Raw genomic sequence first — 13,100 nt, forward strand, 5'->3', positions numbered from 1 at the left:
GAAACTATGAGATACCAGTGAACACACTTTATATGAAGAGCTATCGATTACGAAATCCTTGCGCTTAGAATAGCTATAGAGAATGAGAGTGTTAGTAGGAGGCGGGGACCACTCCCTTATTTATCTAAGAATTAGATTATGCCTTACTTGGAGTTACAATGACTCCTTTAGAGGTGAATTTCATATTTTGTTGAGTGGCTCAGTGGGTTTTCGCGTGCTGCTATCCCAGGGCGCTCATTAATAGTCAAAAGTGGAAGTTATTCCCATCTGATAAAGTATTGGATTATGATTAGCTGGTGTGACTCAACTGGATTATGTCCGGTTGATTTAGTAGTCCCCTAGGTAAGGTTCGACGGGACCACCGTAAGGGGGGTAATGATACTATACGTGTTTCAAGAGTTTATGTTTGAAAATAGGAGCATGAAGGCTTGCATTCTACCCAAGAACACATGATTCGGTTTGGAAGGGACGTAATGAGGTTAAGAAGTATGGGTGGACGATAAACGGTTACTATTTGTGCTTGTGTCTTATGAAATCATCTTATGTTGTTGTATAACATAATGTTATCTAGTAGTTGGCCTTATTATATTTGATGCTAGTTACTGACGTGTACGTGTTTGTGTTTATGTTTTATTGTTGATGACATTCTATGATTGTCCTGCTATGACACATTTGCCTTTGGTCTAATGTCGAGCAGCAGGAGGATCATAGACAGGCGTAGCAGGTATTGGAGCTTCTTTTGCATTGCATTGCATTGTGGGAGAGTGATGAGGGCGAAGCATAACCTGTGTCATACTGTTATCTTTCGATTTTGTAGCTCTTGTTATCTTTTGTAAACTTTGGTTGTATATGAATTGTTATGAGGCCTTGTGTCCTCCCTTGTATAATTGTATTTCCGCTGCGTAGTTTATAACTCTGTATGGTTTTAAAGAGTTAAGTCATTTTAAAACGCAAACGTCGACACTGGAACCACGATACATGCTTGGCATGTTGATTTGAGAAGCCGGAGACAAATCATTCCGCCGTGGTGTGAGATTCTAAAGGCAATGATATCTTAGATTAGTTTAATGTTTTTATTTTATTAAGTGCTCTACCACATGTTCGATTTTTAAAAGAGATGCTACCGAAATTTCTACTCACCTTTTTAAAGTTAATATTTAAAATTTATCCAAATTCTTTTCCTTTTCTTTTATGTAACACCCGAATTTCCTCCCGTTCTTTATGGTTTTGGTTTCTTTAAGGGGTCGGAAATTCAGGGGTGTTACAGCTCCATTCGACCAAAAAAGCTTTCACAATCCACAAACAATGGTTAAATTGGGCAAAATCAAAGAAAGTAGTACATATTATTCTTGATTGCATATGAACGTTAACATTGTCATATATCGACTTAGGGGCAGAGAACTCGTCGCTGCCTCGGCTGTGCTTTATTCATTATGGGTAGATCATATTAAGATAGTGATTAGTGATTAATAGTCACTTAGATTAGGCCCTAGGAAGGTTGATGAACTCAACAACAAGCTCAGCCTTGCTTCCCATTGGGGTGATCTTAGCCTTGAAATATGGACTGTTCACCTTATCTGTGGTGCTTGGATCATCTAACTCATTCTCAATCTTTTCCCAATCAATAGTTTCTCCCTCTCGTACATGCTTACCAAGTACCTAAAATAATTCAATAAAAATCACAAAAAGTTATTTTTTAGAATATCTTTTTACTAATTTAAACTCACCCAAAAACAAGTTAAGTTGATAGTTGGAGCTTTAAGATATGTTATAGAAGTATATTATATTGCGCTTCTTCACATGAATTGAGAGTTTTTTAGTCTAGAGTTGTGAATACAACATATGTCTTTCTTATACTTATGAGAATGATTAAGTTGGAAAATAAGACAAAAAAGAAGTGGATGATAGATATGAGTCGTTTAGATGGAAAGAGAAAGTTTGTAAACGATATTTAAAAAAAGAGAGTGAGACCATTAACAAAAAAAGATAGGGTGCAGAATGGTGTGACAAACTAATATCGAAAGTGGTACAAATATGAGAAATAAACGGAGTGTATATATTAAGGGACCATCTTAACGAGAAGTTTAAATTCAAATCTCATCCACCCTTTTTTTAATTGGAATTATTAACACCAAGTATGATGAGAGAGACTTGTATTGCATTCACACTCATGGAGAGTATATATCATGTCTTTGGGTTATAATTAATTATAATCATTAGTCCAAACTCATGGTTGAAGTAGCTTGAAGCCCCATAATATATGCTATGTACTCTATCAATTTGTACTTGAATAAAAATCATACTTTGTTATGCGCTATGGCCGGAAGCTCTGAGGGAAAAGGTTGGGGTACATGCCATGCCAAAACCCATTGGTTTCCTCTATAGCCACGGTATGCCACCCCGACTTTGGAACCCTTAGGAGGAGTACCATTGTGTACGAAACTAGTCAAGCCACCTTGCTCAATAGTGCCACTAGGACCTCCATCTTGGAAAAAGCCAGAATAGGTTTCGATTTTCATCAGGTCCAACCTATCAGGTGTCTGATTCTCAAAGGTAGCTTGAACATTCACTTGATCTTGGACTGAACTCATTTTTTAGTCGTTGCTAAAACTTGTTGCCTGCATGAAAACTATTGTTAGTGATGTTAAGAGAAATTAAAGAGAAATAAGGGACCTAAAATGATGATAAAAGAAAGAGATCAACAAATTAAGAGATTGAATTTAGTTAAACCTTTGATATATCAATACAAGAGAAATTGTTTAGGTGAAAAGAAACTTACTTGCATGTCTTTTATAGTCCTACATGCATGGCATATTGACATGATTGGTAAAGCTAAGGCATAAGTATCAGATTCTTTTTACGGTAGTTAGCTTTTAAAGTCAATCACTATTTATCAAACTTAAATATTAAATTTGCGATTATTGACATTTACTTATAAATAATTCTTAATTTGTATCAAAATATCAATTTTTAGAAGCCATTTGTTGTTTTAAAATAATTTATGTGCATTTTACTTATTTTATTATTAGAAAATTTACAGTCTAAATTTCATAATTAAAAATGAAAGCTTTTCATTGCAAGATTGTGGTGGTTGACTTTAAAAGCCAAGCACTATAGAATATTTGCTTGAGTTAAACTTCTCGGATATTAAAATAAGGTTTTTAGTGTATATCTTTTCTTAATTAATTGGACTTGCCTTAAATATATGTATAGTTTTATAATAGGCCTTATATTTTTATTATGGGAAAAATTACCGTGAATAATAGATTTTCCTATAATAATTCAAATATTTAATTAACTTTAAATAATACTAACTTTTGTGTGTGTTTCCCTCTAGCATCCTTGATATGTTAAAACCTACAATTGTAGCTCAACCGGAAAAAAAAAATAAATATACGAAAAATAGAAACTGCATTCATGGGTTTATAAGTTTAGTTTCTGGGTTATGGACCAGGAATGATAGGGTGGTAGTGGAGGATAGGTGGGGTTGTGTTAGGGTGTTGAGTGGGATGGTCCACAAGCGAGAAGAAAGGGGAGTGGATGAGATTTTTTTTTATTTAAATTTAATTTTTTTTTTGGTAAAATTAACATGTTTTATAGGTAATGAAGACTCACCTCAAAGATTGTATTATTCAAGTTTTATTAGAAGTTCGTGTTATTGTAGAAAAATTAGTAAAAGATCGTATTATTTAAGGTTATTTTTCCTTTATAATAAAACTATACTCCTTTGTCTCTCTAGGATAATAGTATAGAGAAATTGAGTTGTTTTTAAGAAAAGAGAATCAATTGTATGAATAAAATTGAAAAAAAAGTTATAATTTATGATCCTTTCAAAAAAAAAAAAGTTTAAAATGAGATTAAAGAAATAATACAAAATGACAAAAACAACCAAAATGAAAAATAATGCTAAATAAAAAAAAAATTGAAGTAGAATAAATTTTTAAAATCTATGTGTTTTTTTTTTAATTTTTTTAATTTTTACATTTTTAGTTAAGAATGGGATTAATTCAAAGTTAAAACTCAGGTCCCTCATCTCAACCTCCTTTCGTGGATTTTTGAGGTAAGTGGAGACTTTATTTAGCATCTAAGAGCATCCATATTAATGACCTTTTTAAAGGTTATATGATTAAATTATGGCAAAACTCCTATTAATAACGACCCAAACTTAGGTGAGTCATGGAAAAAGTTAGACAATTGGATCAAAATATGACCTCTTCAAGCAACCGGTCATCTCTTCTTTTTTTCAAACCATGTGCCATGTGTCACCATATAATTGGGTGGTATAGAAAAATAAGTTTCTCTTAATAGCTATTTTCTGGTCAAAAACAAATTTTAAAAAATTTTTAAAAAATATATCAACGGTTTTATTTTTTGGAAATCTATAAAATGAGATCAATTTTGATATTTTTTTAATATTTTCAAAAATCATAATTTTTTTGCTAATATCCTACGTCTTTCTTTTGATATAAAATCTCACAAAAATCCTTCTAATATTAAAAAAAAAAGATTCAAATAATATAAAATCTCACCATCTCTATAATTTTATTAGACAGGCGAATAGAGCATTTGGTGCTGTTTGGATCATTCCAGAAAAAAGTTTGATGGTTAATTATGATGATGCTGAATAATTGACTTGAAAATCTTCCCAAAGAAGTCTCTCTTCAACTTAGCATATCTATCTATTCTTCCAATTTGGCTAACTGAGAAATATAGAGATAATGAACAAGGGAAAATGATGTTCTTTATGTGGACGCTTTATTCAATCACAAAAATTTGGGTGATACCGTCTTACTTGTGAGATGCATTTTATTAAGCTGATTCAATTATATATATATATATATATATATATATATATATATATATATATATATATATATATATATCAATTTTGAGACTTTGAAGGTTAATTTTAAGTAGGGCTGGCAAAAGCTGACCCGACCTGCTAACCTGATCTGAAACCGACCCGAAATTAGCGGGTTTGGGTTTAGATTTTTGACCCAATTAATTAAATGGGTCAACCCGACCTGATCTGTTTAATTAATGGGTTAGGTTCAGGTTGAATATTTGAACCCGAACCTAAAATTTTTAACCCATTTATTAAATGGGTCAATCAGGTCAGGTCGACCCATATTTAACCCATTAACCCATTGAAAATTTTTTAAAAAGTTTGAAACTAGATAACGATAAGTGCCAAGGCTGATGAAGGCCCAAGTGGTAGCCGTACAGCTATACAATAATTCATAAAGACATAAACCCTAAAAACCTAAAATAATCACAAACCTAATAAAAATTTGAAAGTGAAACGGCGCCTTCCCCTTCTCTGTGAGCCTTCACCTTCCTCAATTCCTCTCCACTCCAGTCTCTGTGCGCCTTCGCCCTTCTCCTTCCTCTTCTCTGCGGCAGCTTCTTCTCAGTGTGACTGTGCGCCTTCTCCCTCTTCTCTGCGGCACCAAGGTAAGAATTATTTCTTTGTTTTTCCATTTTTCTGATTTTTTTTGATCGATTTTTTCTTATTTGGATTGTGTTCGATTTGTTTGATTTTTCAGTTCAATCTACCTGATCTTCAATTCAATCTACCTGATCTTTCGCACTTTGCCGGGTATTCATATGTTCTTTATTTTCATGTTCTTTGATTTTTTTTTCATGTTCAATCTCAGTGTGACTGTCTTTTTTTTTGTGATTCATATGTTCTTTGATTTTTTTCTTGTTCTTATTTTCATGTTCTTTATTCTCATATGATTTCTCTTATTTTCCTGTTCAATTCAATCTTCAATTATTGTTAGTTTTCCTGTTCAAAAAACAATAAAAATGCTTCACTATTTTGTGTATGTCTGTATTGAGATCTGGGTATTCATGTTCTTATTTGGATTGTCTAAAATGGTGTTTGGATTGAGATCTGGAATCTTTCTTTATGAAGCTTGTACTGTATGTCTGTATTCGATTTTACAGTATGTTATTTTACAGTGTTTTTGTCATATTTTCAACTCCATTGTGATTTTGTGTATTTCTTCAATTAGTTTTTATAAATTAGTTTAAACTATTTTGTGTATTTCTTCTTAGGTAAATGGATACCAATACCATTGAATCTGAACATGTTCATGTTGACTCAGAAGAAGATCTGGTGGAGGTTAAGAGTAGTGACACAATGAGTAAGAAGGATCCTAAAAACATAGGTAAAAAAACAATTCATATATCTGGCAAGAATTTTAAACGACAACGTAAACTTACATCTGGTGTTTGGGTGAACTTTGAATTTGTGGATGAAACAGATGAAGATGGAAATTTGTTATGTAAATGTAAAAAATGTGGAAAAATGTTTAGGGCATATAGTAAAATGGGGACAGGAAATTTAATTCGTCATGTAAAAAATTGTAAAATGAGGACATTTCGTGATGTTGGTCAAATGATATTGGAGAATTCCACTGCTGGTTTAGCAAATAAATTGCCTGTATTTGATGTTGCTATTTTTCGTGAACTATTAGCTCTTGCAATAGTAAGACATGATCTCCCTTTCCAATTTGTTGAATATGAAGGGATTAGGAGATTATTTAGTTATTTGAATCCTACGACTAAAACAATTTCACGTAATACGTCTAAGTCTGATGTTGTTAAGATGTATGAAAAGGAGAAGGAGAATTTGAAGTTTTTGTTAGGTTCAATTAGTAGTAGAATTTGCCTTACCTCTGATTGTTGGAGTTCAATAACCTCAGATGGATATATCACTTTAACTGCACATTATGTTGATGATAATTGGGTCTTGAAAAAGAAGTTGTTGAATTTTTGTTTTATGCCTCCCCCTCATACGGGAGTTCATTTAAGTGATCATGTGTGTTCCTTGTTGAAAGATTGGGGTATTTTGCAAAAGATTTTTAGCATTACTCTTGATAATGCGGCTTCAAATGATGTGTTTGCGGATTGTCTTAAGGGTGAGCTTGAATTGTTATGTGCAGGAGAATTTTTTCATGTGAGGTGTTGTGCACATATCATGAACTTAGTAGTTCAAGATGGATTGAAAGAAATAGATGATGCTATGATTAAGGTGAGAGAAAGTGTGAAATATTGTAAGGGATCACAAGCTAGAAAACAACGTTTCTTAAGTTGTATTGAGCATGTAGGCCTTCAAAGCTCTAAGGGTTTAAAACAAGATGTCATAACACGATGGAATTCCACATATTTAATGCTTGAAAGTGCATTGTATTACAAGAAAGCTTTAATTCATTTTCAGAAAGTTGATGCAAACTATATTCATTGTCCTACTGCGGAAGAATGGGCTAAAATTGAGAAAATTTTCAAGTTTTTAAAAGTTTTTTATGAAGCTACTCTTGCTTTTTCTGGGACTAAATATCCTACTGCTAACTTATACTTTCCTAATGTGTTGAGGGTAAGATTGCTTTTAAAAAGTGAGATGGAGAGCACAGATGGTTTTATGAAGAAAATGGCTTGTAAGATGTATGAAAAATTTGGGAAATATTGGAGTGATTTTAGCATTATTATGGCAGTCGCTATTGTGTTAGATCCTAGGTTTAAGCTTCAATTTGTTCAATGGAGCTTCAAAAAAGTTTATGGAGATGGTGTTGATTATGTGGAAGAATTGGCTAAGGTGAGGGAGAAAACACAAGAAATTTATAACATATATGCTCTTAAACTATCTGCAACTTCTCCAAGACAAAAATATGGAAGTTTACATGTTGGAAATATTGAAGATGCTACCGATGAGTTTATGAACGTAAGTTTCTGATTTTTTTTTCATAATTATATAAGTTTTTGTTTGTTTCTTTACCTTTTAGAGATTTTAATGTAAATGCTTGTACTATAGGACTTTGATAGTTTCTCTAATGAGCATAGTACTGTGAGTATGAAATCTGATTTGGAGATGTATTTTGAGGAGCAACTAGTGCCTCGTTCAATTAATCTTGATATTCTTGCGCATTGGAAGGCAAATGTATCATGGAGTATTGGTTATGGAAAGATTCTGATTTCTAAAAGATATCACTAAGATTAGAACCTTTTTCCAAATAATGCAACAAAATAAATTATTGTAGGATAGTAGATAAAATTATTTTATAAAATTTTTTTAAAGGGAGTAGTAAAAAAAAAAAAAAAATACTCCCTTCATTTTCATAGGTCCTCAAATAGAATTTAAATTTGAGCATTTAAATTTTCCGAAACTTATTTTAGGTATTATTTTTGAGTCTATTCCCATAATATTGCCAAATTTAAAAGTAATTCCCACTTTCCTTAAAATGGGAAAGTATTTCCCAGTTTACCGTCCACGTAGGATTGGTTTGAGAATTTTTTTTTTTTAATGTAACCGCTACATGAAATGGCGGTTTTGTTTAGGGATCTTAACTAAACCGCTACTTGAAATGGCGTTTTGTGGTTTTTTTTTTAAAAGAAAAAAAATTAATGTGGAGTAAACCGCCACTTGAAGTGGCGGTTTGGTAGCAGTACATAAGAACAGAATGTCGTGAGTTCTTCACTGTATTCCATTTTGCTCTTCATTCCATTGTTGCTGCCGGTTTTCCTAAAAAAAAAAAAATTCTTCACTCTCATTTACTTCAAATTTACAATTCCTCTCATTCAACTAAGCTAATCATCTACATTCCCATCTTCTCCTTGCGTACTAGTTCATTTTCATCCTCATTTAAGGTATGAATAAAACCCTAATTTTTGTTCAATATGCAAATTGTTTTTTTGTTCATTATTGTTTTGAATTGAAGTTATAAAAACGTTAATTGTTTGTTACATTCTATTGTTTTCATGATTTAAGCTTACGTTTTACACATTTGTACTTAGAATTTTAGGATTTGTTTAGTATGCATATAAAGTGTTTGATGAAATGCTTCAATGAAAGTTTATTACTTTGTAGGGTTAGTTTAATGGTTTTTGTATATATTCATGTTATTTTTAGCTTTTATATTTGAAATGAACCTTATAATAAGTGTTTTAATACCTTAGTATCACAAATTCTTGTATTCAAATTTACACTTCCCGTTATAGTGTATTGGGGTGAGAAAGTCATGATATTGGTTGCAAATTGGTAGCAAATTGGTGGGGATATCACATGAAAGATCATTATCCCATTGAAAAACATGTTGAATTGGTTGCAAATTTGGATAATGCGAGGGAAGTCATAATATTTTTATGATTTTTATAACACTTATGGCGATGAAAAACACGTAACAGCGATCATGGAGATGCCGGGCCCAGTTGATCCATCAGTGCTTACGCTTCAGGCGACACACAGGAGTGTAGCTGCGTGGGAGGGCTCCACTGCCCAATTGGTTACTCGTCAGCAATACCAGGCGAGTACGTTACGGTGGGAGGTGGATGACAGGGTATTAGACGTAGTCGAGCTAGCTGGTTTCAGATACATTCACCGGTTGTTGGGCGGGGGCTTAGAGCTCGATCGAGATCTTATCACTGCATTGGTGGAGAGGTGGAGGCCGGAGACACATACCTTCCACCTCACAGTTGGCGAGGCAACGATCACGTTGCAAGATGTGGCAGTTATCATGGGACTGCCGGTTGAAGGACAAGCAGTCATTGGTCATGGAGAGGGAAATTGGCCAGCATTAGTACATGAGCTGCTAGGGGTTTGGCCGGAAAACCCTCAAGACCCCTCACAGCCGAAGATCATCGTTGGATCGTCATTGAAGCTGACTTGGCTCCGATAGCATTTTAGCGCGCTTGAGGATGATGCAGATGATGTGACGGTTGACAGACATGCCCGAGCTTACATCTTGTACCTGTTTGGATGCATCTTGTTTCCGGACAAGAGCGGCGACTCGGTACAGTTGATCTATCTCCCTCTACTGGGAGACTTGGAGCGCGTAGATGAGTACAGTTGGGGAAGTGCTACCCTAGCGTATCTGTATCGTAACTTATGTCGAGCATCTCGTAAGGGTGCCAAGGACATGGGTGGATGCTTGATGTTGTTACAGATATGGTCATGGGAGCACATTCATATAGGGAGGCCCATTATTCGGACGGTTCGACCGGATGGGCAACATGATCAGGAAGATGACGCGGATGATTTTGAACCGATATTAGGGTCACAGCATCGACGCGGGATGGATCCTTTGGCAGTAAGGTAGCAACACTCAATTCACTATTCAAATTCATAATTTCACTATTTTATGATAGATGAAAATGTTAATCAATGTTTATTTGTTTGCAGCTGGCTTCGCGTATATCTTTCGAGATCCCACTCCCCACATACTCTCGTCTACTACAGGGACGCACTAGATCGACAACGGGACGAACAGGTTAGTAACATTTACTATTTGTATTAGTTATGAATAAATTGTATACATTACTAAGCAGATTGATTTCTATTACAGATGACATGGCAGCCTTACACAGCGGCTAAGATGGAAGCTCTATCGCACATATGTACATCGGGCCACGAGATTTGGAGATCGCGTTGTCCTCTTATTTGCTTTGACATCGTCGAGCTACATCTCCCGGATCGTGTCATGCATCAATTCGGTTTGGAGCAGGTAATTCCGCAAGCCTGTGACACCCAACCTCAACTACATGCGATCGATCGGAAGACTGGGGACAAGAACTACCTCGTACGACATAGATCGCATGTAGATGCGTGGAACGACCGAGCATCTAGATTGGTTGGAGGAGATAACTTCACAGGTCATAGCTCTGCTATGTACATGGGTTGGTACAGGCGTATCTCCATATTACGCCTAACGAACACCGCATTTGCGCAGCCAGGATCACATTACCGTCCGACATCTACGTTACTGGTACGTTTTCTTTCAACACTCATAACAAATAGTAATAGTTTTAAGTAACTCTTTTAACAATATAATGATAACAAACAGGCTGAGCGCATCCGATCGGTGCTCATACAATGTAATGACACGATTCAAGGGGCCGCTAAATCGCCAGTTGACGTGGGGTATCGGCTATGTTCTCAGACCTTAGGCTCCATTAACGCGTCGTTGACCGATGCATTGAGTCAGGCGGGTTATGAGTACCTCATACCGACTCCACCCGTCATTGGCGAGGTAGATGACACATTCCACACTCCTTCTCCAAGGAGTTCAACCCATCGAGGTAGCTCTTCCGGAGGATCCAGTTCTCGGTCCATAAGAGGTCGCCAGCGCTCATCTACTCGAGGTCGGTCTTCCAGATCGCCATCGACATCCGCTACTATGTCGCCGTTCGTTCCCCCGACTTCCATCAACACTCCTCCTCCACATCCATCGCCTCCACAAAGGATTATCACATATCAGCGTGCTAGTCAACGACGAGCTCCTGCTCTTAATGTCATTGCGGAGGTTGACGAGTTCACACCATCATCATCCACCGGTGCGCAAAACAAAAGGGGCCGGGGGTTGTAGTTTAACAAACTTTGTATATTCTTATATGACTTGAACTTCTTGTATGAGTTTCCATAATTGTAATATATCTTTGTATTATTTTCATAATTATTTTTTTCAAAACAAGCCGGTTCGTAATTGATTATTATGGAATAGATGGTATTGAACTACTTTAATGCATGTTGCGTTCACTATTTTAAAATGAAAGAAAAAAAAAATCAGGCCACAAGCAAACCGCCTCATGAAGTGGCGGTTTACCTGGACCAAACCGCCACTTGAGATGGCGGTTTGCCTTAACCAAACCGCCACTTCATGTGGCGTTTTTGTGCTTAAGGCAAACCGCCATCTCAAGTGGCGGTTTTGTCTGAAAAAATATTAAAAAAAAATAATTTTCCACGTGGACGGTATTGTGGGAAATACTTTCCCAAAAAATGCAAAATGGGAATTAGTCTTTTTTTTAGCCATAATCTGGGAATAGACTCATTATTTTTATAAAAATGCTTATTTTACAGTTTATTTCTGATTTAACACTTTCCGATGGACTCTTTGACCGCACTCTCCTCTATGGGTATGAGCTGCCGTCTATCTTACCTCTCCAAACCCTGACTATAGTTTTCTATGAGCGGAATAGATTGGGTATGATGACGACGACGACGAGACGACTTTTAGAATTTTAATTTATCTTATTTTTTTTTACTTTATTAATTTTTCTCATAATACTTATATAAAGATAGTCACAACCTAAATCGTATTAGAATTAATCATTGCATTTAAGTAACCAAGAGTATAAATAACAAAAACAAATCCTAATAAAAGTATATTATATTTTAACCATCTCAGAATATCTAATACCCTTAATAATATTCAAATTTAATAAATAAAATTGAGTAAATAATTGAAATAAAAAAAAATATAATATATAGTTTTCTAATACATAAAATGCGGTTTGATCTAAAAAGTAAAAGAACAATTAATAAGAATAATAACATACTTAAAATAAGAAAATAGTAAGTCAAAGATAATTATAATTACAATGACATCATTATTAAATTTTAGAGGGAAAATTTTTAATAAGAAAATGACACGTAAGCAATTTTAAAAGGTGATGATGTCAAGTGTGTTTTTTATTTTTGTATTAGTTATAGAATAGACTAATATAAAAGTATTAATTATACACGTTTTGGTATCAATGCACATATTTTATCAAACCAAGGCCTCTACATCTACCTCTCGTCATGGAAGCTTTATTTGGCATCTAATGCCACTAATCTATTCGTATAATTAATTTATCTTTTTAGAATTATTCTCAATTATCCAATTTTTTAGTCAAGCTAGATGGAGTACAATAGATAGATGGTTGTTTGATAATTGAGTAATTTTTACTTCGTCTTAAATTTTTGTCTTATTCATCGATTAAAAGTAAAAATGACTTTTAAATAAATTTTTCAACTGGTTTAAAAATCAAAATAAAAAGGCTAGCTTTATTAGCTTTTTGCTTATTGGCTCACTTTTCTTCTGATAAACATTCAACATCCAATATCAAATATTACCGAACGTCTCCTATAATAGTTATTTTTTCCAAATAACTTAAAAACTAACAAAACATAAATTATAGTTGCTCAGAGCATCTGCATATTAAGCAGAAGGTTTGAAGTTTGATTCCTACTGAGCTCAAGTTTCAGCTGGGGAGTTTTTTGACTGCGCACATCCTCTTTACAGCTCTCTCTTTGAGGAGAACATGTATAGTTTATTCGTATT

At 34.4% G+C, this 13,100-nt stretch overlaps 1 protein-coding gene across 1 annotated transcript; it reads right to left on the reverse strand.

Annotated features, from left to right (window-relative positions):
• Window positions 1-1,324: 1,324 nt before the first annotated feature.
• Window positions 1,325-2,765, reverse strand: LOC130805934 (uncharacterized). The gene is made up of 3 exons (XM_057670778.1): window positions 2,731-2,765; window positions 2,304-2,618; window positions 1,325-1,659 (listed from the first exon to the last, which is right to left on the reverse strand). Exons 2-3 carry the CDS (start codon window positions 2,589-2,591, stop codon window positions 1,483-1,485), a joined length of 465 nt encoding a protein of 154 aa, XP_057526761.1. The 5' UTR covers window positions 2,592-2,618; window positions 2,731-2,765; the 3' UTR covers window positions 1,325-1,482.
• Between the last annotated feature and the right edge of the window lie 10,335 nt (window positions 2,766-13,100).

The sequence above is a fragment of the Amaranthus tricolor genome, chromosome 2, assembly GCF_026212465.1.
Source record: "Amaranthus tricolor cultivar Red isolate AtriRed21 chromosome 2, ASM2621246v1, whole genome shotgun sequence".
Taxonomy (NCBI): Eukaryota; Viridiplantae; Streptophyta; class Magnoliopsida; order Caryophyllales; family Amaranthaceae; genus Amaranthus; species Amaranthus tricolor.

What these genes read in the sequence shown, in the direction of transcription:
- LOC130805934 (XM_057670778.1), bottom strand. Translation starts at nt 2,591, where the DNA reads ATGAGTTCAGTCCAAGATCAAGTGAATGTTCAAGCTACCTTTGAGAAT. An exon ending in CGGCCATAGCGCATAACAAA is followed by an intron (nt 1,660 to 2,303) that starts GTATGATTTTTA and finishes GAATTATTTTAG; the next exon opens with GTACTTGGTAAGCATGTACG.